The following is a 24751-nucleotide window of genomic DNA, read 5'->3' as shown; positions in this document are numbered from 1 at the left end:
AAATCCATTACCGGGGGTCAATCAAGTTCCCCAATCAGTTCTAAAGTCCAATTACTGGCGCCAAGGCTCTATTCGCGCCTTCCTGCAGATGAAGGCCTAGCCCACAGGCTGCCCAGTAAATTACACATAGCAAACAGTGGAGTATGCATGTGTGGGAGAGCGAGCCTCCTCAGGTGCATAATAAAGCAGAGGTACATATTGGCCTCCCTGGGGCATTCTGACCGTACCATCTAGCAGACTTCACCAGGTTAAATAGAATTAGCCCGTGCAATGAGATGCACTTTGAATACCAACCACGTCTCATCACTCTACAGGCTAGAGAGCACGCAGCATGCACAGCACAGCCTGGTATTAACATCCATCTCAGCGGTTGATATAATAAGACATGTCGCCATAAGGGTCTTCTTATAAAGAGGCTGCACAGTGACCCATCAGGCCAGCATAATGAGTGCGGTGCTACATCTACAAGCGTGCACGCTCACGCTCAGGGCCTCGCTGCAGCTTTCCAACCCCATTATCGTGTGGCTCCTCATATCGTTTTGTGGCCGTCTTGAAAGTGAGGCCCGTCCTGGAGGAAACGCTTCTCACACACTCATCTTTTACTACCGAGGAACGGCGGTGCAGCCAGCCGAGTCGAGCAGCCAGACGGGCAGCCAGAGAGTGAGTGTGTGTGTGTGTGTGTGTGTGTGTGACAGAGGATGGATGGCTCATATGTATGTACAAGATGTGTAGGTGGTGAGCTGGATGGGTGTCCATGTGTGTAAAAAAGAGGGAAGGCGGGTGGGCGAGTGAGTGTAATGTTATGTGCTCGTGTGTGAGGAGCAGAGCAAACATAGCGGGGATGGCTGAGGCTTTGTGGATCAGCAGCCCGTGACCAGTTGTCACACTACACACACAGACACGCACACGCGCACACACACACACACACACACACACACACACACACATACACACACACACACACACACACACACACACACACACACACAGCTCCCAAATCAGCCTGGTAGCAGAGCCAGTCTGACATTTCCCTCAGTGTCAGGCTTCCCTCGTGCTCCGATCTGACCAGAAAACAACCAGACTATAATGCTGATACAGCCAGCAAGAAGAAAAAACACAGATGTCTGCCCTGTGCTCCAATACGCCTGTATTGTTTACTGACATTTGTAGCGGCTCCACTTTTCAGCGCTCATTCCCAGACTTTGAGGTTTTGTGAGGGGGGAAAGCTGAGTTTTTGGGCTGCAACCCCACCGTTTAGTTCTGTCCTGAACCAGGAAAGCATTTTGACTTCAGACTGCTGACACAAAGAAAAGGCTGTCAGTGTAAGCCCCTCCATTAAACATGAAAAAACCTCATCAAAGAGCCAGTCTCTGTCCTCTGCTTACATTCGAGAGATCCAGCGAAATGCTAAACACATGTGGACGGGCCTTGTGTTTAGGCTAAGATGGCCGAACACGATCCGGCAGCATTTGAGTTAATCTTCCTTAGTGAAACCGCATGGTGTTGTTTACACTGGAGACAACTGTGTGTATACGTATATGCATGGATGTGTGTGTGCGTGGAGAGCGTCCAGAGCTGCAGGACTCACTGTTCCCTCTTGCAAAGCCAGAGCAGCTACAGTGTGTATGTGTTTGTGTCAGCATGATGGAGGAGAAGGGTGTTACTCAGACCTAATGAATCCATCTGCATTCAAGGGGCATTCTTCCTCTCGTACGCAGGCGGGAGCAAACGAGCAGCGACCTGGGAGGCTGTCCAGCGGTTTGGGGGGGCTCACACTCAGTATTTCCAAAGCAAGGACGAGGGCAGATTAGTATCGAATTTGCACAATCTTTTCCCTAGAAATGCAGGTTATTTTTTCAAAGAAAGGGTATGAGCTTGAAAGCTGTGCAGTCACACGCTCAACCCTCCTGCTCTGTGCTGCACTAAAACATCACTGCTCTCTGTTTTTTCAGAGAGCGTTGGTCAGGAGGCTTCGGTACAGAGAACTGGAGCTACAGTACAGCCTGTGCTCTAGGAGAGTGGCAGCTGTTGATGTCCTCACCTCCGAGTGACCTGGCACCCTGGGCAACCTCAATGAAGAATGGATGGAGGGCAGGAGGCGGGGGCGTGAAGAAGGGGAGGCTGGTTGGCACTGAGGGGCCAGTCATTAAGATAATGAATCCAGAGTGGAGCGGTATTTGGGAGACCTCTGGTGGTTGAAGAAAGCACAAAACTACAGGGGGGTCGTCTTTACTGGATCATGGACGCAAACCTGCTCATTATGATTAAGTTGTTCAGGTCTTATTTCATCTCAGATTTACCTCAAAATACAGCTACGACACTTGTCTTTTAACTAGAAGTAACAAAACATAATTAGATAGATTTTTTGTCTTTTTTTTGAAGAAAAATCTCCCTTATAGAAAATATATCTACAGTGCCGTGAAAAAGTATTTGCCCCCTTCTCAAATACTTTTTTTGTGCATATTTTCCCCATTTTAATGTTTAAGATCATCAAGCAAATGTAAATATCAGACAAAGATAACCGAAGAAACACAGAATGCAGTTTTTAAATGATTTTATTTTTGGAAGGAAAATAACTATTCAAAGCTACCTGGCCCCATGTGTAAAAGTACTTGCCCACTAAAGCTAATAACTGGTTGGGCCACCCTCAGCAGCAACGAGTAAAATTAAACGTTTTCTATATGGCAATGAGTCTTTCACATCTCTGTGGAGATACTTTGGTCCACTCTTCTTTGCAGAATTGTTTTTATTCAGCAACACTGGAGGGTTTTCAAGCATGAACAGCATTTTAAAGTCATGCTACAGCATTTCAATCAGATTCAAGTCCAGACTTTGATTAGGCAACTCCAAAAACTTCATTATGTTTTTTTTTTTTTAAGCCATTCAGAAGTCGTCTTGCTGGTGTTTTGGATCGTTGTTCTGCTGCAGAACCCAAATGTGCTTCAGGGGGTCAGGAACTGATGGCTGAATGTTTTCCTTCAGGATTCTCTGGTAGAAAGCAGAAGTCATGGTTCCATCAATCACAGCAAGTCCAGGTCCTGAAGCAGCAAAGCAGTCCCAGGCCATCACACGACCACCACCATGTTGGACTGTTGCTATGATGTTATTTTTCTGAAATGCAGATGTTCTTAATGAGACACACACCTTCCAAAAAGTTCAACTTTCGTCTCGTCAGTCCGTAGAATATTCTCCCAAAAGTCTTGGGGATCATTTAGATGTTTGATGAGCCTTTATGTTCTTGTTGTTCAGCAGTGGTTTTCTCCTTGGAACTCTGCCATGGATCCATTTCTGCCCAGTCTCTTCCTTATTGTTGAGTCATGAACACTGACCTTAACTGAGGCCAGGGAGGCCTGCAGGTCTTTAGATGTTCTCCTGGGTTCCTTTGTGACCTCCTGGATGAGTCATTGCTGTGCTCTTGGGGTAATTTTGGTTGGCCGTCCGCTCCTGGGAAGGTTCACCACTGTTCCATGTTTTCTCTATTTGTGGATAATATCTCTCATCGTGCTTTGCTGGAGTCCTAAAGCTTTAGAAATGGCTTTGTAAACCTTTCCAGACTGATGGATGCCAATTACTTTCTCATCTGTTCTTGAATTTCTTTGGATCATTTTGTTGCAGCTTGTTGAGATCTTTTGACCAACTTCATTTTGTCAGACAGGTTCTATTGAAGTGATTTCTTGATTGAACAGGTCTGGAGGTAATCAGGTTTGGGTGTGGTCAGTCAAATTGAACCAAAAACTGTGATTAGCCACAGTTAATTCCTGATTTAACAAGGGGGGCAATTACTTTTTCACATAGGGCCAGGTAGGTTTAGATAGCTTTTAACCCTAAGACATCAAATCATCATTTTAAAACTGCATTTTGTGTTTATTTTGGTTATTTTTGTCTAATATTTAAATTTGTTTGATGGTTTTAAACATTTAAGTGGGGGAAATATTCAAGAAAATAAGAATTCGCGACGGGGGTAATTACTTTTTCACAGCACTGTATATATCCAGGACATACAGAGGAACTGAAAAGATGTTTCTCTAACACATCTGCATTAGCACCATACTTTTTTCTTTTTATCAAAATACGGTATAAATAAAATAAAGCAAAATATGTAAAAATCAACCTATGAACTGGCGGTAGTGCAATATAGCGCCAGCATCCACTATGACCATTTTCAAGGGTTGAGATCTTCACTGACTGACTAAAGCACCAACATACTAAGCAGAAGTGTACAGAGTTGCATGATAGGGAAAAAAAATTCTCCATCATCATGGCATGTACCATCATTCACAATCTTCACTGCTGGATTTGCTTAAATGTTGGCTGCAGAAACCAAAACACCTTCTAAGCTTGCTTTTAACCAAGTTTATCTAATGTGTTACTTTTTTATTTCTGAACCTACCTGATATTTCAGCATTTCTATAGATATATAAAACACACTTCTTTGTTTTTATATTTTATTAGGGAAATCAGTACAACTGGATCCACAAAAAACTGCTTCAGAAAACCAACATGGAGTTGAATCAAGACTTCTGATTAATTTTCCTGATTATGTGGTTCACATATTTTGATTTGTATTGTACTGGCTGGATTTATTTTATTATAGTTCATGTAGCTTCATGTACTGGCTTAATGGAAGAACACAGCAAACATGAGAAAATAGTCATAACTCGAACTTAAAAAGGTGATGATTAAACAATGAGTTGATCTAAGAAAATGAATCAGTTTTGATAACTAATTCATCATTTGTTATGTAATATGCAAAATATCCTCTAATTTTGCAGACTCCAGCTTCTCATAGGGGAGAAATTTGTTTCTTGGTTTCCTTTTGCAGTATTAAAAACTGCATATTTTTGGGTTTCAGACAAAAACAAGCAACCATCAGATCTGAAAATGATATTTCTATACTTTATTTAAAAAGAATTACAAATAATCACACACTGGTCCGCACTATTAACTGCGATGTCTGCAATTAGAAAATGCCTTCATGCTGGAGTCTCCCATTAATGAATAAAGGGGCAGCATCAGAGTTCTCAGGGTTCTCTTTGTCTTCAGCTCTCCGGTGGTGTCCAGGAGTACAGTGCATTATGAAGTCAATTCTGAAAATATTAAAGTGTGTTTTGCCTGAATTAGAAGCAGCCGTGCAGCTGACTCATTCAGAGGATACCTAGCACTGACATTTCTGGCTCCGGAGAGCAGAAAAGAAATCTCATTAAATCTGTGACAAATCTCAGGACTAATATTCGTAGAGGTAACATTAATCACTCCCCCTTTTTTCATATCAAGAGCAAACACGAGGAGAGAAAAAAGCTCGGCCAACTGCACCGACAGATTTAATGTTATTCACTTATCCATTTAAGATTCACATCACTCTTTAATATAATTCCACCCAGGAACAAAATAGCAAATAAAAAAATGCATTTTCAAAGTGCTGTTGCATCTCCAAGGAAAACTAGTTATTAGAGCAACAGACACAGGTGACCATTAAAAACCCCATTTCAACACTTTTCTTTTTGGGCTACAAATAGTGTAACTGATTATGAGTAAGGTGTGAAGACTAGCAGTGAAAATGTCTCATCACAGTTCATACGTCCATTACAGTATTCATTGGCGTAATATTTATGCCACAGTTTCACCGTTCAATGACTTGTTCGTAAAAATGAGGGATATTGTTCAAGCTATTCTTCAAGTGTAGCAATATGACCTTTACATTCCTCCTTTACTAACCTCAGTAAAACAGTTCATGAAGGTCTGTAGTGTTCCCATCCAAGAAGAAAGTCCTGCCGTCTGCTTCAGCATTTCATATCTCACAGCACAAATGAAATGTTTCATTCTGCCAAATGTGAATGTGTCTTGAAGCCGTGGATGAAAAGTGACAACCGTCAGCAATCTCCTTCTCTAGTGATTTGGATTAAAGCGTTCAGAAACTGAACTGCAGTTGGGTGCCTTGTATCTCAGGTTTTTTAAATCTAAAACTATGTTTAAAAAGAGCAAGGCCCCTTTTATTTTGTGCAAATGACAGAGTCAAGGTCACATGTGGTTACTTTGTCCTGCTTTATTTGGCACTGAATGGCCCAGACCAGCCGAGAGGCATCCACTCTTCCCAGAGACAGTGCAGTACAACTATGATGATGATGAGGAGAAGGCTTTGAGAAGCAGGTCAGCGGCCAGGCCTGGAGAGATGACTCCTCTGGTGACCCGTTCCTCGAGGCGGGGCAGAGCCTCTCCGACGCTGGGGTGATTTTGGAAATGGCAGAGGACGCTCTCCTGGATCAAACTCCACATCCAAACCTTCTGCTGGGCCCTCCGCCGGCCCTGCAGTTCACCGCTGGCCAACATGGCGTCCCGGTATGACTCCATCTTGGCCCAGACTTCTGGGATTCCCTCGTTGGTGTGTGAGGAGGCGCGTACCACCTGAACATGGAGTACACGATGCTGCACGTGTGAATTTAAAGTGTCTTTTTTTTAACAGTGAGGGCAAATCATAGATGTGAAAGGTTGAGCAGAATGCTTCAGTACTTCATTCAGTATGGCAAGTTTATATGTCTCATGTTTAAGATTCTGGAGAGAAAAACATATCCTTCTTTAATCTACTTTGTCAAACTTATGGATAGTACCTCCAAGAAAATAAGAGGGGCAGCCAGAAGTATCTAGAAGCTAACATTTAAAATGATCATGAAAGCCAGATATTCAAGAACACATGATGAAATTCAGGGAAACATTCAATTTTAAAGGAGACACAGAAGTGAAACTGCTTCAGATTTACAGAAACACAAAGAAATAGAGGCATTCACTCAAGCGCGCATTCAAGGCCCATGAAATAACCTATAAAGAAGCTGTTTTCATCACTTCATTAAACATTAGTGTATAAAGATGAGACGGGCGGTTTGGAGATGAGAAAAGACAAGCGTTGATGTAAAATAAATCTCACAGATCCTCAATTGGGAGATAATTTGACAAATCAAGTTAAACATGGCAGCCTGTTAAATATTGGAGGCCTGCGATCAAAAGCCAATTAAAAATCATATAATTACATCATTATGTTAGTAATTTCACAAGGACTTGATTTTAGTCTGATACAAAAACAGGAAATCAAACGTAGAGCGGCACACATATTGTCTTGCTTACTCCTCCTAGTATCTTTCCATGCAGAAAAACCTAAAAAACTGCAGAAATACGATCAATACTAGTTGTATTTCTGCAGGTTTTCAGATTCTCTGTGAATTTTCCATCCGCACCAGAGGCGAGAGGAGTTTTGTTTGTTGTGCTCACAACATTGAAAGATTTGATTTAAAGTTGTCTCTGTGCCTCCTTAGGTTTGATAAAAAAAAAAGAATCTTTTTATGTTTTGCTGGACTCACTTTCACGCAGCAAATTAAGAATATCATGAAGAAACAAATCCCCAGAGGTCGGCAGGAAAATGTATTAACGACACATGCTTTGTAAATATCTTTCTAACTCTATGCAGTGCTACTGTATAAAATAAAAAATGCAGTTTACAAATGTGAACAGAAATTAGGAATAATTTAAAGAAGGAAAGCTTGTACTACAAAGGCCTTTCATGATACAAAAAACAAACTAAAAACAAGCTCACAGGCTGTCATACTATATTGACCTGAAACTCTACCTTTACATGTAAAATTGGCCCTTTTACATCATTAGTAGAGAAACGTTTCCGTTACTGACAATGAACTTGGTTGTAGGCGATTGGTAGCTGACACTTTTAATAATCCTCATTCCTGGTGAGATTAATCCTTTTAATCAAGAGACAGAAAATTAATCAACGTCTATTATGCTAATCATCTACTTATTTAAGTCTTTTTTTTAAGCGAGAATCTCAAAGTTTTTCTGGTGCTAGCTCCTCAGATGTAAGGTTTTGCTCATCTTGTGTGTTTATCTCATTGAAATGAAAAAATTTTGGTTTTGATTTAGAAATGAGTCATTCACATGTCCTGCTGTGCTACTAGAACAATTGATTGGTTACCTCCTATAGCTTGCTGACATTTTATAACCCAAATCAAGGGTGTCAAACATGCGGCCCGCGGGCCAAAACTGGACCACCAGAAGGTCTGATCTGGCCCACGGGACAACTTTGCAAAGTGTAGAAATTACAGAGAAGACATTAACTGCAAATTGTAAATTTGAAAAATTATAAATTTAAAATAATTTCTAGATCATGACAAGTTACTTTGATCATACAATTAAAATACTAGATTGCTCATTGTTCTTTTGTCATTTTGTGTCTCATTTTTGCAATATTTTGTCTTGTTTTTTGGTGTGATTTTTTTCATTTGTCTTATGTTTTTGTCGTTTTGTTTCTCGTTTTAGTCGTTTTGTGTTTCCTTTTGTCTCGCTTGTCTTCGTTTTGCCATTTTATGTTTTGCTTTATTCTATGTTTTGCATCATTTTTGTCGTTTTATGTTTTTTTGTCTGGTATGTTTTTAGTCTACATTTTTGTTGTTTTATTTCTCGCTTTTGTCATTTTTGGTCTTCTTTGTGTCATTTTTTTGTGTCGTTTTTGTCAATTGTCCATTTTTGGTCGCTTTGTAACTTTTTAACTTTTAACTGTCTTTTTTGTTTTGTCTCGTGTCGCTTGTCTTGTTTTTTGTCATTGTGTCTCGTTTTTGTGATTTTGCATCTGATTTTTGTAATATTTTGTCTTGTTTTTGTTGTTTTTTTGTCTGACTTTTGTCATTGTGATCATAAAGTAAAATCCTGTATCATTCAGTTCCAGATATCTGTGACTAAAAGTTTTGTTCATTTGTAGAAACACTGTAATCTGTAAGTTGTAATGTGTAAATGATCAACTGAAGCATAGTGTTGCTGAAATTGAATTGATTTTTCTTAAGAAAATTCATAATGTTTGTTCATAATGTTTTATAAAAAGATAATTCCTTAAATGTGAACATTTTCAGAATGTACTTTTTTGCACTAAAACAAAGGGAAAATCTGGAGATGTTGTTATTAAATGGTTATTCTCTGATTATACTGGTCCGGCCCACTTGAGATCAAACTGGGCTGTATGTGGCCCCAGAACTAAAATGAGTTTGACAGCCCTGGCCTAAAGGATTAACTGATTGGAAAAATAAGTAGTCAAACATTAGTTCCCACATAGTAAACACATCAAATAGTTTTTGTGTAAATCGAAGCAGGCGCAAAAAGGCAGCAGAACATAGAGGACATAGCGGAGAGTCTGAAGAGCCAGACTGTAGCACCAAACAGACACAAATATGTGCAAGCAAGCCAAGGTAAGGATAAATAAAGATGCAGGGGCTATAAGAGAAGCCCATCAGCTTTTATGTGAATGTGCAGGCTTCTAATCAGCGAAATGCATGACACAGCAGCGGAGTATTTGGCATGGCGGGAGTTGGGGGGGTGGGGGTGTTTCCTGGCAGCTCGCCCGGTGGGCAGATGCTGCACTGGGCTGGGAAAACAAAGGGACAAGGCCATGCAGGCGAATGGGTGAGATGGGACATGCAGGGTGGGGTGAGACACTGCAGCAGTTGAAGCCGTGACGCTATGACGATATTACCTCCATCCCCCTCCCGTCTCCTCTCCCTGACCTCTCAGCTGGACGCCTTGTCGGGTCCATAAAGCAGCGATACTTCTGCTACGGCTGCTCAGTAGGCCAAACGCCTTTGCAATTATTGCTGTTTCTTTTTTATCGTTTTGTTTTCTGCTCCCTAACACACACCTTGGGGTTCCAGGACTTGGACTTTCTCCGGAGCAGCTTGAGTGCGCTGGTGTACTCAGCCTGGATCCTCCTGGCCGGCACCACCAGGTCTCCGTCCGACTTTGTCACCACCACCAAGTCGGCCCTCTCAATGATGCCCCTCTTGATACCCTGGATAGAGATTTTAGCATTACAGAGGGTCATTAAACGCTCAAAACACTGCAAATAAATCTGATGTCTAGACACCTAATCTCCTGAGGGATCTGTTTGCAGAGTGATGGATGGATGGATGGATGGATGGATGGATGGATGGATGGATGGATGGATGGATGGAGCTGCGGTCGGCTGTTTTCCAGGCTGCTAGTTTACTTTAACAATCTTAAATTGTTATTTTTTTACCCATTAATCACCGATGTCACCTTATGTCTGGTTAACTTTTCAAAACAGTTATTCTAAAAGCTGCTTTCAACCTGTTGAAATGTCGTTTCATGTCAAGTTTTTGGATCAAACTTGGGTTCATAGTTGCTAATGTTTGTTTTTCTATAATTGCCTCATAAAGACCATCTAATGAAACACACCTCTATGAAAATGTCTTGTACAACATTTCGCTAATACTGTTGCTAACACTTGAATCTGAATAAATTATAAACTATATTTATTTAAATTACATTTATATGCCAGTGGTTTTTCTTTTGTTTCTATGGCAATGCGTTTCCAGAGCAGAAGCAATTAGGATAATTAAAACAAATGCCACCTCTGCTACCTATTGTCCCACCATAATCACCATAATATTAATCATAATGAGGTGGACTAATGAAGTCATAAATTTTACTAATTAATAAACTGACTAGCATATACTTTTTGTCAGCGTGTTTATGTTTACAAAAAATGAAGGGGTAAAAAAGCAGTTTTTCCTTTAAAATGTGAAGTCATTAATGTATTTATTACACAGTTTAATTTTATATTAGCTCAATTTAAATTATTTATACAATTATACTATTTATTTCAGTTAATCATTGATATAATAGCAAAGAAGCTGAAATTATAAACTTTTTTTAGCATATGAAGCATTTTTACTCAACATTTTTAAACATTTTCCAGAAACTTGGATGTGCCAGAGATAGTAATCTTTTTGTGATATATCTGATGTTATTATATTCACAAGATAAATGCCAGAAAAAGTGCAACTACTGGACATTTTCCACACAAGTGGCAAACTTACATGAAATAATTTGGATGTTATGTCATCCTAAACCGTCGGACACGAGTTTTAGTTGAGATTTATTCACCCAAAAATAATAACCTAACTACTTTGTTCCAGTTCTTAGTGATTGAAACAGGATGACAGGTTTGTTGCTGCTGATGTTTTTCACTGACCTGGAGTTCATCGCCCCCTGCTGGTGGAATCAGCAGCACAAACATGTCAACCATGTCTGCTACTGCAAACTCGGACTGTCCAACACCTGGGAAAAAAAAGACAGAATATTTTCACTACCACTGATGATCAACAATCAGTGTGATTCTGCCTTATAGATAGGCAGAATCACACTAATGTAATAATTTTGGCCATTTTTAACGTAATAACGTTACGTTAATAACCTAGCATAAACAAATCTTTTGAAAATGTAGTTGGAAATTAAATTAATAATTAAAATGTAATTTCTTCTCTCATATATAAGAGAAGCACATGCAGAGAGCCTACAACTAGACAGAAGATGACTGTTTCATTAGTATTATGAAGCTCTACAAAGCTGCTGGACCAACAGTGGTCCAAGTTTACACATAGAATGGTTATTTAAAGGACAGCCGATGGATGAAAGCCTGGATTCTTCTCAGGAATGTACAAAGTTGAAGACATTTACTGGAAGAAGTAATGTCAATTTTCTGTTATAGTTTTCCCCTTAGTTCCATATGTACACAATATTCTTCAGTTTTTTAGAGTTAAGTGCCATTATAGTGCCACTCCAGTTATTAAAATATAGTTTTATATGAGGATTGAATCATTTTGCCTTGAGAAATGTGAAAAAAGTTTTAATGAAATGTCCTCCGAGTGAAAAAATGCAGTAAATTAATTTGACACTTGAGACACTGACATGGAATTATGAATTTACGTATTTAAGCAAATAAACAAGATTCTAAATAAAGATTTTGTACAACAAATAATTCTCATATCGGCTCTTACAACCATAATTAAGAAGAGTGAGAATATGAATATGAATATGAATATGATGACTGTGCCATCCACTATACCTATTCTTGATGAGCAACCAGCTCAAAAACTGCTAAAAAATCTTTTATTTCCAAGAAATGCAGTCAGATTTATGTGTTGTTACATTATCAGCTGCACTTATTACATTTTCAGGGGATTTTTTTAAAAACATTTATTAATGCTAGGTCATGAATGTAATAACCAACTAATAACATCATAACTTATTACGTTATTGGCTAGTATTACGATACCGGTTAGAACATGCCTCTTGCAGAATAATCTGACATAAATCAATGGCCAGACAAAAATCCACAATATGAAAGTGAACGCCATCTCCTACCATTACACTGCAAAGGTTAGAAAAAAAGTAGAAGAAGAAAAAGTCTCATCCACAACTTGTCCACTAGTTCAAAAAGGCCTTTGAATAATCATGAGCTTTCACAAACTTCCTCACAGGGAATAAATTTAATCCTTGAGATGCAAAGCAGGTGTATGATGAATAGAGCTGGCTATCATATTTCACACTGACCAAATTGTGTTTGTATCGCTGAGTATTAAAAACTTAGTGCTGAAAATTAAAGCAAATTTTTGCCAAGACTGTTAATCTTTAGATGTTTTTTATACTACATTCAAAATGGGAAAACTTCTTGTAAGGCAAAGTTGGAACTGCACGTAACACTAATGAACTGATGTGATTTTGTGCATTTTTGTTAAACAGAAAATGGGCTGTATGATGCCGACAATGTTATTAAAACACTTTGCATCATTATGCATTAACAAAAAAGGCAATGTTCCACTGCATTGACTTTCTGATTCACTGTTTTTGACAGAAACAATTAACTTGAATGATAGATTTTACACAAGAAAAAAACAAAAAAATACACAAAGCAATCATTTTGTATTATTATATTTAAAAAGCTATGTGGTAAAAAATTAGCTGACGTGGCAAACTGAAGACATCAAAAACTTCTTGCTTTCAGGATAGAAATGTAATATTATAGCAATGGATGAAAATTTACTGTGATGTTCACTTGGAAGTTACAGATTCTTACCTACTGTCTCCACTAGAACGATGTCATATCCCGCCCCCTCACAGAGAACAATCGCCTCATTGGTCGTTCTGGTGACACCGCCAAGTGTTCCTGAGGTCGGCGATGGCCTGATAAAAGCATTCATGTCTCTCGAGAGCTCAGTCATACGAGTCTTATCGCCCATCAGAGATCCTGCGATGAGAGGGATGAGTCAGTTTGAAGCACGACTTTCACATTATTCACTGGTGAACACTGCTGCTTGGTACTGTACAATTTCAGCCTCTTAAACACATTAAAAAATAAACAGCAAAGATATCACTGACAATGGACAAAAACTACTATCTTTCATGTTACAAAACAATTCCACAGATAAGTTCAGTGTGGATTATGAAGCGCACAATTACAGCTGTTCATCTTTTCAGTATTTACAGTAGATGAGCTGTGTGTCAGACGTTACCTCCTGTAGTGCAGGAAGACGGATCAACAGCCAGAACGGCCAGTTTATGTCCTCGTCCTGTCAACATCTTTCCTACCACCTCGATGAAGGATGACTTCCCTGCTCCGGGAGGACCGGACAGACCTGAGGAATCAACACAGACACCAAATCAGCAAAAAATGGCACCCACAGCTAAATTCTCAGGTTTGAATACATAACTACTGATGCAGAAAAGCAAATTAAAAATATATATATACTGTTAGCAATATCAACGTGAGAAGGAAATATGCTGTTCTTTAGTAAAAAAGCTGAAGCTACAAGCCCAGGTACATAAAAATGTAAAGGAATATGTCAGTTGCTACCTACAAGCAGCATCTCAGTATGAAATATCAAATCACAAAGTTGAAACACATCACGTTTGTGGACAATTCAGAATATCTGGCAGCATTTTTTGTTATTGCAAAGTGCTATGAATTTGTTTATGCAACTAAATGGTCATACCTATCATAGATGCAATGTAGCATTATATTATAAAGGACACTCTCTTGTTTGAGTGTTGAGGAACATGAGGGATAAGTTGTTTTTTTAGGAAAACTGTGAGATAGGAATCTACATTGGGGAACACTTCATTCACAACCAGCAGCTTCTCAAACTTCCCAACTCCTGTTAATGTAGAGACTCCCTGTGTCTTATTTATTTATGTTTTTATAAGAATTTAATTATCTTGGCTATGTTGTGCTCAATAGTCAATTAGTGAAGTGATGTTCAATAAAATGGCCACAAACTGACAAACTGTGAGCCTGGAGGTATGTACAGTGTGTGTTTACTGTACTTCTGTGGACAGAGGACATCGACAGTACACAACACTGGGGTAAGATGGAGGTCAACTGCTGCTTTTCCCCTACAGGAATTTTCACTGAGAGCAAGAACCTTTAGAGGACCTTGGTTCCTCGGTCTGTGTTTCTACCAGAGGAATAAAGGTGCTAAGTGACAGTGGTTGGGAAAGTTATGTTTTGGGAAGAGACTCGCAGCACTGAGCAGTGCCAATTGATTATTCAGACTAGTGCTTTCTCCAGAACAACAACAAGATCATTTTGCTTGAGTTCACTGTGCTTCTACACAAAAAGTCCACTGACAAATGGACCAAAAACAAAGTTCAGACTTTGTAGAGTTCTTCGATAAAGACACCCACTGGAATTTTGAGACTGTCTTCCAGAATGAGAGGGTCTATCTTTCTATTTAACTCATGATGATATTTTCCTATTCTTTGCGAGGCTTTAAACTGCTCTGGATATGTAGACAATAAAAGGCTGAAGAAACCTTTACTTTTTTTTGGAAAGTTCCTTGACATTAGTCTCTGGCACTACGTCTGGAGACTACTGATGCTAAGAGGTGCTTTAGGACCAGAGGAACCCTTTTTTCATACTTGTAGTAACTGCTGAAGGAAGTACCCCCTCTTTTTTGAATCGGCATTACAGGAACTGAAGAAGACTGTAATTCTTAGAACGCAGTATTAAAGGGTCTTTTTTAAAGATCCTCTTTTAAGTTGGGTACTCTCCCAGCACAAGAGGAGTGCACAAGTGCACAATCCATCTAACATGACATTGCTATACCTACTGTTGGTTGGCTATTATGTCACTTCAGCATTCCTGTTGGTGGTGAAAAGGCAAACAAAAAAAAGCTTGTTACGTTTATTTCTCAGGGGAGCTCTTCAGTGGGCAGTTATCAATCAGTCAATCAAAGTTTATTTCTATAGCCCTTTACATAGTTATAATCAGGAAGTGCCCTAGTTGTTCAGTCCAAAAGCACTAAATGTAGCTAATAAGAGCCTGAGAGCAGCTTTTTGCCCTGGGGTAACTATTAGATTAATCCGGCCATGGAGTTGTAGTTACCGTACTTTCACTTCGAACCCAGCGGGTTAAACAACGATGTAGCTAATGTATAGATTTTTACATGCGAGTTTCATGCCGTCAATACATTTAGCCTCGTCACATCAAACCAATAAAATTACCGAACAGGTCACAGTGGACCAATGAAACTGTTCAAATTACGGTAAATCACACGCACTCACACTAAATTCTTCATATCGGCCATTTTGTGCTTCATGCACACATCCTCATCATGGAAAACAGACAAAGAAATGCATATGATGCAGCTTGTAAGTTCAAGGCAATTGATCTGGCTGTTGAAGAAGGAAATAGAGCTGCTGCACGTAAGCTTGGCATCAATGAATTGATAATGAGACGTCGGAGTCGGCAGCGTGAACTGACTCAATGCGTTTTACTGCCGTGTTACAGGCACTGTTTGGAAAAAAGCATTTATTTAGTTAAAAGTTTAAAAAAATCTTTGTAAAATCTCATGTTACAACGTGGACACCTGCAGCTTACAGACAGGTGCAGCCTATATATGTACAAAATCTTTTTTCTTTTTAAATTTAGTGGGTGTGGCTTATATTCAGGCGCACTCAATAGTCCGGAAATTACAGTATGACTATCCTTTATTCAATATCTTTAGACTCAAAAGGCTACTTATAACCTGCTAAGAAACCAGCTGCGACTTAAAAATGGGTAAATCCTTGTACATGTCTTCTTTGATATGTACCATAAAAACAGTGATAAAAGTAAATGCACTCAAAATGTGAGCATTTGCACTGTAAATATAACACCTGACTGTGTTACTCCACTATCAATCTAAGCACCTGGTCCAAATGAAAAGCTGTAATTGAGACCGCATTTATATAATCCTGTTATCCCTTCCATTCACACATACACAAAAATACAGTCTGAGCTGCCATCTAAGGGGATATTCTAATCATTAGGAGGTGGTCCAGCTAAAGTGTCTGAAACAGAGGAGCTCAAAAATCCACCTGCCAACCATAACATAAAAACATGGCCCACTGTAGCTGCCAATCAGGTGCCTCATTTCTATGCCCACTTGTAAATCATTACTGGAGAAAGATAAACATCCACATATGAAGGGCACCTTAATATTCCTAACCACACACCTACTCTGAAGGCCACTGGCTTCCCTCCATTGCGGCTCTCCTGCTGCCTCCTGTAGGCCAGCACCCTCTGCAGCAGCACCTGGGCCAGCTCCTTCTTCCTGGAATGCCGAGTCTCCACCAGAGTGATGGACTCGGCCAGAGACGCCCGCTGTCCTCCGATCAGTCCATCATACAGTTTATCCAGCAGCCTCTGCTCAGGGCCGCTCAGCTCCTGGATGTGATGGTTGACGGCGGTGCTCACAGTCCTCCTGGGCTGGCAGCTGTGGCTAGAGAGGGAACCGATGGAGACCCTCTGGTGAAGGCAGCATGTCCTGGTGGCTCGGTGGGCGCTTAATGAGGAGGGAAGCGCAGAGATGTGGCGGAGAAGAGAGAGGCCAAACCGTCCCATTGTAGGGCAAATATGGGGCGTCTAGGAGGAGGAACATGATTTTATACTGACTAGCATTAGCTTAATCAATAGTTTCCATTTCAGTTCTTTGGGGTTTGCAGTAAAACCAGCTGAAAAATTTATTGTTAGCTGTGTCAGCTAATCTTAAATGCAAATAAAAACGTCGAAATTACAATTACCCGCTTCAAAGCTTATTTTGCTCTCGGAAAACATGATTTATGCAGATTAACATTAGCTAAATCTATTCTCTCCATTTCAGTTCTTTGGGGTTTGCAGCAAAACCAGCAGAAACGTATTGCTAGCTTTGTTAGCTAATCTTAAATGCAAATAGAAACGTTGAAATTACAACAAATTGCAGTTTGAAAGCTTATTTTGCTCTCGTTGCGCTGTCTGACGTTATCTCGCAATTCACTGTGAGTTTAAATACAGTTTAAAGTGAATGTTTACAAAGTCTGAAACTCACTCTGACCTCTTCGCTGCTACACGGACGAGTTACAGGTTAGACAGGACCGTTGGTTCATTCATTTTCTTCCGGCTTCCGGTGACGTAAGACGCCGCCCACAAGAACAGTTCCGCTGATTCGTTTGTAAAATAATAATATATTTAAATTAAATAAATAAAGACATCAACCAAATATATGTAAAGTGCAAAAAAAAATGATGTGAATCTGTCATGTAAAATATTGAATGAATATTTAAATGCAAATCTGAAAAATGTCAGTACAGTTTTCACCGGCAGGCGGTAGCAGAGGTTCACTTTCAAATCTGAATCCATCGCCTGAAAATTATCCAAGCAGACGACATGCGGCCACATGTTGTGATTCCCAGATTAATTGTTGCCTGTTTATAGGTGTCACAGAAAATGTATTTATGTATTTACTCTGAAGCCGGAACCATTTCTCCTGACAACACATTCTGCATTTGTCTTCTTTTTTGGATTTCATTTATTGTGAAGATGTGTTCATCTTTCTCATCTCAGCAATAAAACATTAAATCATCAACCAGTAGTGAAGACAGGACTGGTGAGATTGGTCCAAAAGGTGTAGTTATAGAGATTAAAATTAATCTCTTAAACATTAAGTACAGCAGTGGGAATTAGACAGTCAATACCAGCAATAAATACAACCATAAAATACAAGAGGAGTGACAAAATACATAAAAGCTGCAACAATAAAAATGGATCTTATCATTAAAAATATGTCAACTATGTCTGCCACTGCAAACTGTGCATCTGACTGAATACTTTAAACATCGATGCTGATCAATGACAAGTACAATACTACCTCTTGTCGATAAATCAAACCAAAATAAACCGATTAATCCTCCAATCGAAAACTGAATCCACAATATAAACCTCCACTGTTTTGAATAATATGTCCTAAAGTTACACTCAAAGTTCACTTGCTTTTACAGGAACATGTATGAAATTAAAAATAAAAGTATTAAAGAGGAAACAAGGTTTTTGTGAAGACTTGTTTTGTGGTTCAAAAAGGCCTGGGAATAGTCTTGAACTTCCTCAAACTTCGGATTCCCCAGAGAGAATAACTTTTATTCTTGAGATTCAAAGCAGGAGCCTGATGACTTCCACACTGAATAAACTGTGTTTGTATCACTGAGTATTAAAAACCTGCTGAGACTGTTCCTCTTCGCCCATTTCTCCTGATTGCAGACTACAACACATGTTGGGCCTAATGTTTCTTCTCACCATCTCACTGGACAATAAATCATCCATTAGTTCTAAAGAGAGGAATGTCTAGAGAGACTGGCCCAAAAGGTTTAATTATGAAGATTAAAGTTTGCTGAGCACTTCAAAAAACATTTAGTACAGCAGTGGGACATGGACAGTCAATGCCTGCAATAGACAAAACCATAAAAGACATGAAGAATGACAGAAAATACATAAAAGCTGCAATTATAAAAATGGATCTTATAATAATAACTTGTTAGGACTTACAAATAATTTCCTGAAACATTATACTCATTTATAGCATGCACACTTTTACAAAGATGTCTTTCTGGGTGTATTTCAAATTAATTTTTGGCTTAGATTTTGGATTTGTTTTAACTTTATTCACCATGCAGTGGTATTAATTCAGTTGCTATTTTGGTATCTCACTATATAATAGACTGAAGCAAGAAGGGATTTTTAGCACACATTACATCCAGGATAAATAGTCATACATTTTCAGTCTCCAATCCACCTAATGTGCTTGTCTGAGGAATTTGCGAGAAACATGCAACCTCCTGGGAGGCAGCAGCGCTAACCACTGTGCAACCATACCACCCACGTCACAGCCAGTCGGATCAAACTGCTGCACGCACACACAAATCAGCCAGCGACTTCCAGGAGACCTTCCTGGAAGATTGTTGTAACCATTCCTCTGCTGTCACAACGTGTCCCATAAAACAAAGGGAACCCCATGATTTTATGCGTTTTCATGCAATTTACTGGAAAATACAATTATGCTGAACACTAGTGCAGTTGGCTCCTCGATGCACTTGTACTTGTTGTGCCTCTCTAATTGAAGGTCTGCATCCAAACACACACATACACGATTGTTTCCATCACTTCAGAGGACATTACATTGACTTATATTGATTTCCTGGAGACTCTAACCATAACCACTACTTGCCTAATTCTAACCCTAAACCAAGTCTACACCTAAAAATTGAATGATTTCCGTTATGGGGACTTGCTTTTTGTCCCTTGCTGTGACTACGTACATGGATTTATGCCCCCACAACATGAGTAATGCAAGTACACACACAGCAGTTGATGTTTTTGAAAGCCCCTGACAATACGCGATGCATATTTTCTTAGCTTGGGTGGCCTGTAATTAAACAGACAGGCACACAAAGACAAACATGCCGAGACAATGGTCATAAAAGAGACTGAAATGTTGCAAGTAATGAAACAAATTTTATTGAATCTTCCAGTAGAGACTTGATATTCATGGAATAAAACTGCTTTTCTGGGAGTTTTACTGAGCAAAACAGAAAGAAGAAAAAAAAAAAAAAAGAGGCAACATGTGAAAGTGCAGACAAAACAAAACAACAAAAAAACATGTTCGAAAATACAAAAAGAATGTAAAGAGTATAACAGTTTAATAGCAAAGAGGATTGCTCAAAGCATAAAAGAACTGAATGGCAACATCTGCATTTTATTTAAAAAAAATCTTATTAGGACAGCAGCTTACACCTCAGTCGACAATTAAAATTTGAATGCTCAACATTTTCCCGTAACAGCCATTTAACAAGTTTTGCTCAGTCTTTGTAATGAGAGAACGACTCACCGAAATATTAATGTCCTCGATGCGAATCTGTTTTTGACACGTTTGATTCTGCTGCAGAGTCTACAGCCAGGGACAAACTACTTGTGCTTGCCTCTGCTTCATGTCACGTTCAGCTACCAGTCTTAAATGTGTAACACTACACTAACCAAACTATGCTTTGCAAAACCAGACTGCACAGCACATATTCTAATAGTGAATATATCTAAACACTACTTTTTTTTCCTGAAAAATTCATTTGAAACACAAGTGTAACACAAGATGAGCAACACTTAAACTTTAGTCTGTTATGTCTGAAATGCCCTTTTAGTGCCCAGCCCCACACTAAACCCCCACCCAAAACGAGCCCCCAATTTTGCTCTCATATTGTTTTTCATGGTCTGTGATATGGGACTTTTATTTTGAAGTTATGTTTTAAATGCTTTAATTTAGTATCCTAAAAAAGAGAGCAGACACTTGTTCTAGTATCTGGGGATGCTTGAATTTTTTTCAGACATACTGGTCATCCTCCGAGTCCCTGCTAACTTTATACATTTTCTAAGTACATTTCATGCCAACCTCAGTACAGTCAGACAGAAAACAGCGGCCAACTGCAATTTCGGCGACCTGGAATGTCCCGTAATTATTGTAACTACACACGTATATCTGGATTTCCGAGGGAATATTTAGATGCAAACTAGTTATGAGTCAGAATAATAGAACAATGAAAAAGAGAAGTCGTGGGAGCAAGATCAGAGAGGATACTTGCGTCATGATGAGTGTGATGGTCTAATTATTACAGTTGGTCACAAAGATCAAGTATCTTCCAGTTGCATCACGCTCACTTTGCTTACTCCTCTCCCAGTCTGTAAATGTGCCCAATTCAGACGTCCTTCAAGTAGAGGACAAACCTGCCCATTTAACAACCCGTCCGACCTTACAGCTCCCAGATCGGTTTGTGTTTCAGTCAAAACCTCTGTCAGTTATGGACTACTGACTAAAACACAAACCAGTCTGGGATCAGCCTGCCCCTATTCTTGCTACTTAGACCAAAATGCTGGAGTATGGACAGCCACAGGGCCAAGGACAGTGAAGCCTAGGAGACTGAGGATATAGGGTTGTGGGGGGAGCCCATCTGGGTTAGCACTTTATCCAACCACTGCAGCGGACCGTGCAGGTGAATCTCAATCCAGCAGGGTGTGCTGGTCACATCTTGGCGGTGGTACTCTGCTCCCCAGCCCTGAAAAGTAGGAAAACACGTGATTTTTAAAAACCTAATACTGCAAGACTATGCTAGTTTTTGGTGTACTTGAATTTGCGAGATTCATGAACATTTTATTTGTTTTGTTATTTTTTTTTCTATCAAGATGAGAGGTCTTGTTTACTTTGGTTTAAAGGCCATTCTATGGGGTACTACTGTAGTCATGGCTGCTACTGAGAGGTGATGACTCGAATCAATACAATTTTCAATTTTTGTCAGTTGTCACTAAAAATCTTTGGAGAAAATGTAAACAAAGCCATTACGTGCATCAAGATATTGATCAGTTCTTCTTAAAAGTCATGAATATCAATGACTTTCATGCATGTATGAGTCATTTTACAAGAAGATAAAAGAACGTTCCACTGTTTTTACAACTTGAGGTAATAATGCCGATGTTAGTCGGTGTTTCGCCCTGTTCGGAGCGTTTTATTAAATTTCACTTCCATGGTGTGTTGCCCTTAAGGCAGAATTATCTATGTACTTTTATTTTGAAAAAGCCTTTATTTTGAATCTGTCTGTTGACAGTTGTGATTTCTGTACGTGTTTTTTCTGGATGCATGGCTCTCTACTTTGTAAACGTCACAGAGGCAATATTGTAAGTAATTAACTTCATTTTGGATGTATTTATGTTGTTTTATTCTGTTTTTGTTGCAGTTTTCACTCTGTCTTGTGTATCAAGAGCCACAGTAAAGAAGACAAGTTTGCTTCGACTCACGATTCATTTTGCGAGCACGAGTTTAACTAGTTGGATAGCTGCAGCTTTTACATTGCAGTGAAGACAGCACATATGGAGATGTGATGGCTTTCCTTTTCTTCGAAGCATCAGCAGACCCTGACTTATGCTTGGGAGCCATAATGAAGGGCAAAAACTTAGCGAATGTGGCACAATCCAAGGTGGCGTACAACAGCAGAATGTCAACAAAGCCGTCTTACAGCGCTGCATGACGACGTACTCGTCTGCTCCACTCACCAACTAGTTCCACGTCACCAGTTCCGACGTAACGCCGTACATTGAGGACGTTGTTAACCGAGGATCCCCATATACCTAAAGTTGACTATTGATATTTAGACATTAAAAAGTGTTTTTTGTTTTTTCTAAAGCAAATTACCTTAACAAAGCTCATGCGGATGGTACACATCTTGGTGAGCTCATAAACGGCCTCAAAGCCATGGTTGACGGACTGAGCCAACAGCTCAGCAAACTCCTGGTTGTTGAAAATTTTCAGGCTGCAGCCGCTGGGAATCTTGCACACAGTTGTGGGATGGAAGCCGTGGTGGTAGTTACAGTTACGACTCTGGACGAAGATACTGCTGTCACTCAGACACTCTGCATACACCTCCCCTCCCACGTAATACAGATGGACTCCTTAAAGGCAGCAGGAAAGCATTAAGAGTTAGAATCAGCACTGTCCTGTGTGTCACTTTTAACAAAAGGCCCAAAACATTTGTGTTGTCAATTTAAAATCAATCAACTGATGTTTCGTCAGTTTGTTGTTATTATTCTGCTTCCCTGCAGATGCCTGTCCCTGCTGACAACTGAACTGATTTAGTCCCATCGTTGGTCTACAATCATTGACAGGTTTTCCATGCTGTACCTTTGCCGATGTGCCGCCTGGTGTTCTCAATGGTCGAGTTGCGATTGACATTGGAGAGCAGGCCCAGACAGAATCGGTTTCGATTGTTGGAGGGATCTGTGAAGCCATCCACGAGCACGCTGGTGGAGGAAGCCTGGAACGCCTCTCCGACGCGATTGTTGAGCTCATAGTAAACAATAGAGCACCAGTGCTTGGGTTCCTCGTAGGCCACCGGCTGCACATCTGCACAGGAAACACATTAACGGGAGTGAGCAGAGCGCAGTGTGCACGCAGAAACAGACACAGACACATTCAGGCACATTTAAGACTCCTCTGTGCAGACAAACTGCCAGGAGCCACTGATGCCAGCAGACTCAACTGTAAATCTTACTCATCCGCACAATGATTTCGTCCAAATCGTCCCATGCAGCCCATAACAGTGATTTGAATAAACATATAGGACCCACTAGCTGCATTTGTGTACATTGAGGCTGACCAGAATCGATGCAGACGCTTTCTAAAGCATGCAGACTGTCTGTGGTCTGTGTGCCAGCCGTTATCGAGCAGGCAAACAATCAATAGCAGGGCCATGCTCTCTGTGCCTGGTATCTCAGGGCGAGCCAGTGCCAGAAGGCCTCAGAGTCTCTGAGAGAGGAATAAATCATGTTTATCTAAGCACATACTTCTCCCAAACTTCCTCTGTAGCGTAGCACTGGCTAGAATTGTACAAATCAATGGATCCCAATGAGTAGACATAAGATGACTACCAGAGTCAAAAAAGAAAAAACTAAATCCTGAATAAGGAAATTCTTTTCACATTTCTCCTTTTACAATACTGCAATACTTTCTTCTGTGGGCCCTCAAAATGAACCTGATAAGGAAACTTGCACTCCTTGCAACAAACTGTGATGAAGGGTAAACAAAAAGTAAAAAACAACTGATCTAAATCACATGAAAGGCAAAAGTTAAAGCATGGATGTTTACATGAGACAGTTTGAATAATAACTAGTCTTTGTTCTTTCTTCCACATAACTTTGGTGAAGGGTTTGTTGAAAACCTCTCTGATCATTTAACTGATCATACTGTATGTCCTGTCCCATCAAACATTGTTTTGGCAATTAATGAGGTGAATACTTCTTTTCTATTACTGACAGTAGTTATGGCTAAAACTACAAAAGCGTCAGAATTTCACTTTGAATCAGGTGACTTTAGAATCCAATCCGAGTCTACTGCGTAGTCTATGAACAAGTGTTTGTCTTGCACAGTAAAATCAAAACCACAGAGTCGAGATAGCGGCAATTATTGCACCACATTTCAGATCTGAAAGTTGGAGGTAATTAGTGAATCTTATCGTTAATGAGTTTCAAGTCATTACCACCAGCAGAGATGACATAAGCCCCAGCTTTTATGGGCCTCATAAAAAGGCTCTGAGGCCTGGCTTAATTTGCTGAGGCTTTGAGCTTCCCCTGGGCTCACACTCAGACAAAGCCCCACTGTAAACTAACAGATCCTGCTCGCACACTGTTTTATCTCACAGGACTCACCATAACAACCCCGCTGAGGTTTTTCTTTCTCTTTTCCATCTGGAGTTTGACCACAAGAGGGGAAAAAATGACTTAAAAAAAACAACCTGGCTTCCTAGAAATCTTTCCACCTGCAGATCAAGGCGAGCAGGTGCAGACGGCTCTACATGGATGATGTCACATGAAGCAAGTGCACACAAGGACATGTGTGTGTTTAAGATAGCAACTGCCATGGTTACCTGCCCGGTTGTTACTCTCTAGGGGCAAGGGCGGAGCCATGAGGTTGGTGTCCATTGGCTGGGGGCAATCCTGAGTCATCTGCTCCTCTGGGGGCATGTAGGCAGGAGGGGGTGTCTCTGCAACAGGAAGGGGCCACAACAAAATAAGTTGTTGTAC

At 40.0% G+C, this 24751-nt stretch overlaps 2 protein-coding genes across 3 annotated transcripts in view; both read right to left on the bottom strand.

The window, feature by feature from the left end:
* Nucleotides 1-4876: 4876 nt before the first annotated feature.
* On the bottom strand, nucleotides 4877-17273 carry mmaa (metabolism of cobalamin associated A). 2 transcript variants are annotated; one of them, XM_023262237.3, is made up of 7 exons: nucleotides 17199-17273; nucleotides 16342-16750; nucleotides 13359-13481; nucleotides 12923-13093; nucleotides 11039-11124; nucleotides 9683-9832; nucleotides 4877-6402 (listed from the first exon to the last, which is right to left on the bottom strand). In XM_023262237.3, the coding sequence occupies exons 2-7, from the start codon at nucleotides 16727-16729 to the stop codon at nucleotides 6112-6114; spliced, it is 1209 nt and encodes a 402-aa protein (XP_023118005.1). In that variant the 5' UTR covers nucleotides 16730-16750; nucleotides 17199-17273; the 3' UTR covers nucleotides 4877-6111. The 2 variants fall into 2 exon arrangements, with proteins under 2 accessions (XP_023118005.1, XP_023118004.1); XM_023262236.3 differs by having other exon boundaries at nucleotides 17193-17269.
* A 2355-nt stretch (nucleotides 17274-19628) lies between these two features.
* The window catches only part of smad1 (SMAD family member 1), a 57710-nt gene continuing 52587 nt past the window's right edge, over nucleotides 19629-24751 (bottom strand). Inside the window, exons 4-7 of the mRNA XM_023262235.3 lie at nucleotides 24595-24711; nucleotides 22854-23075; nucleotides 22368-22624; nucleotides 19629-21237 (exon numbers count right to left, since the gene is read on the bottom strand). Coding sequence (XP_023118003.1) covers nucleotides 21094-21237; nucleotides 22368-22624; nucleotides 22854-23075; nucleotides 24595-24711 — 740 coding nt within the window. The 3' untranslated portion in view covers nucleotides 19629-21093. The remainder of the gene's footprint in view (nucleotides 21238-22367; nucleotides 22625-22853; nucleotides 23076-24594; nucleotides 24712-24751) is intronic.

Source organism: Amphiprion ocellaris, chromosome 4, assembly GCF_022539595.1.
Source record: "Amphiprion ocellaris isolate individual 3 ecotype Okinawa chromosome 4, ASM2253959v1, whole genome shotgun sequence".
Classification (NCBI taxonomy): Eukaryota; Metazoa; Chordata; class Actinopteri; family Pomacentridae; genus Amphiprion; species Amphiprion ocellaris.
Note: the sequence above shows the minus strand (reverse complement) of the source record. Positions and strands in the feature narration are given on the sequence as shown.

What these genes read in the sequence shown, in the direction of transcription:
- mmaa (XM_023262237.3), bottom strand. Translation starts at nt 16,729, where the DNA reads ATGGGACGGTTTGGCCTCTCTCTTCTCCGCCACATCTCTGCGCTTCCC. An exon ending in GCCAGTGGCCTTCAGAGTAG is followed by an intron (nt 13,482 to 16,341) that starts GTGTGTGGTTAG and finishes TTGATTCCTCAG; the next exon opens with GTCTGTCCGGTCCTCCCGGA. An exon ending in CGTTCTAGTGGAGACAGTAG is followed by an intron (nt 11,125 to 12,922) that starts GTAAGAATCTGT and finishes TTTTTTTCCCAG; the next exon opens with GTGTTGGACAGTCCGAGTTT.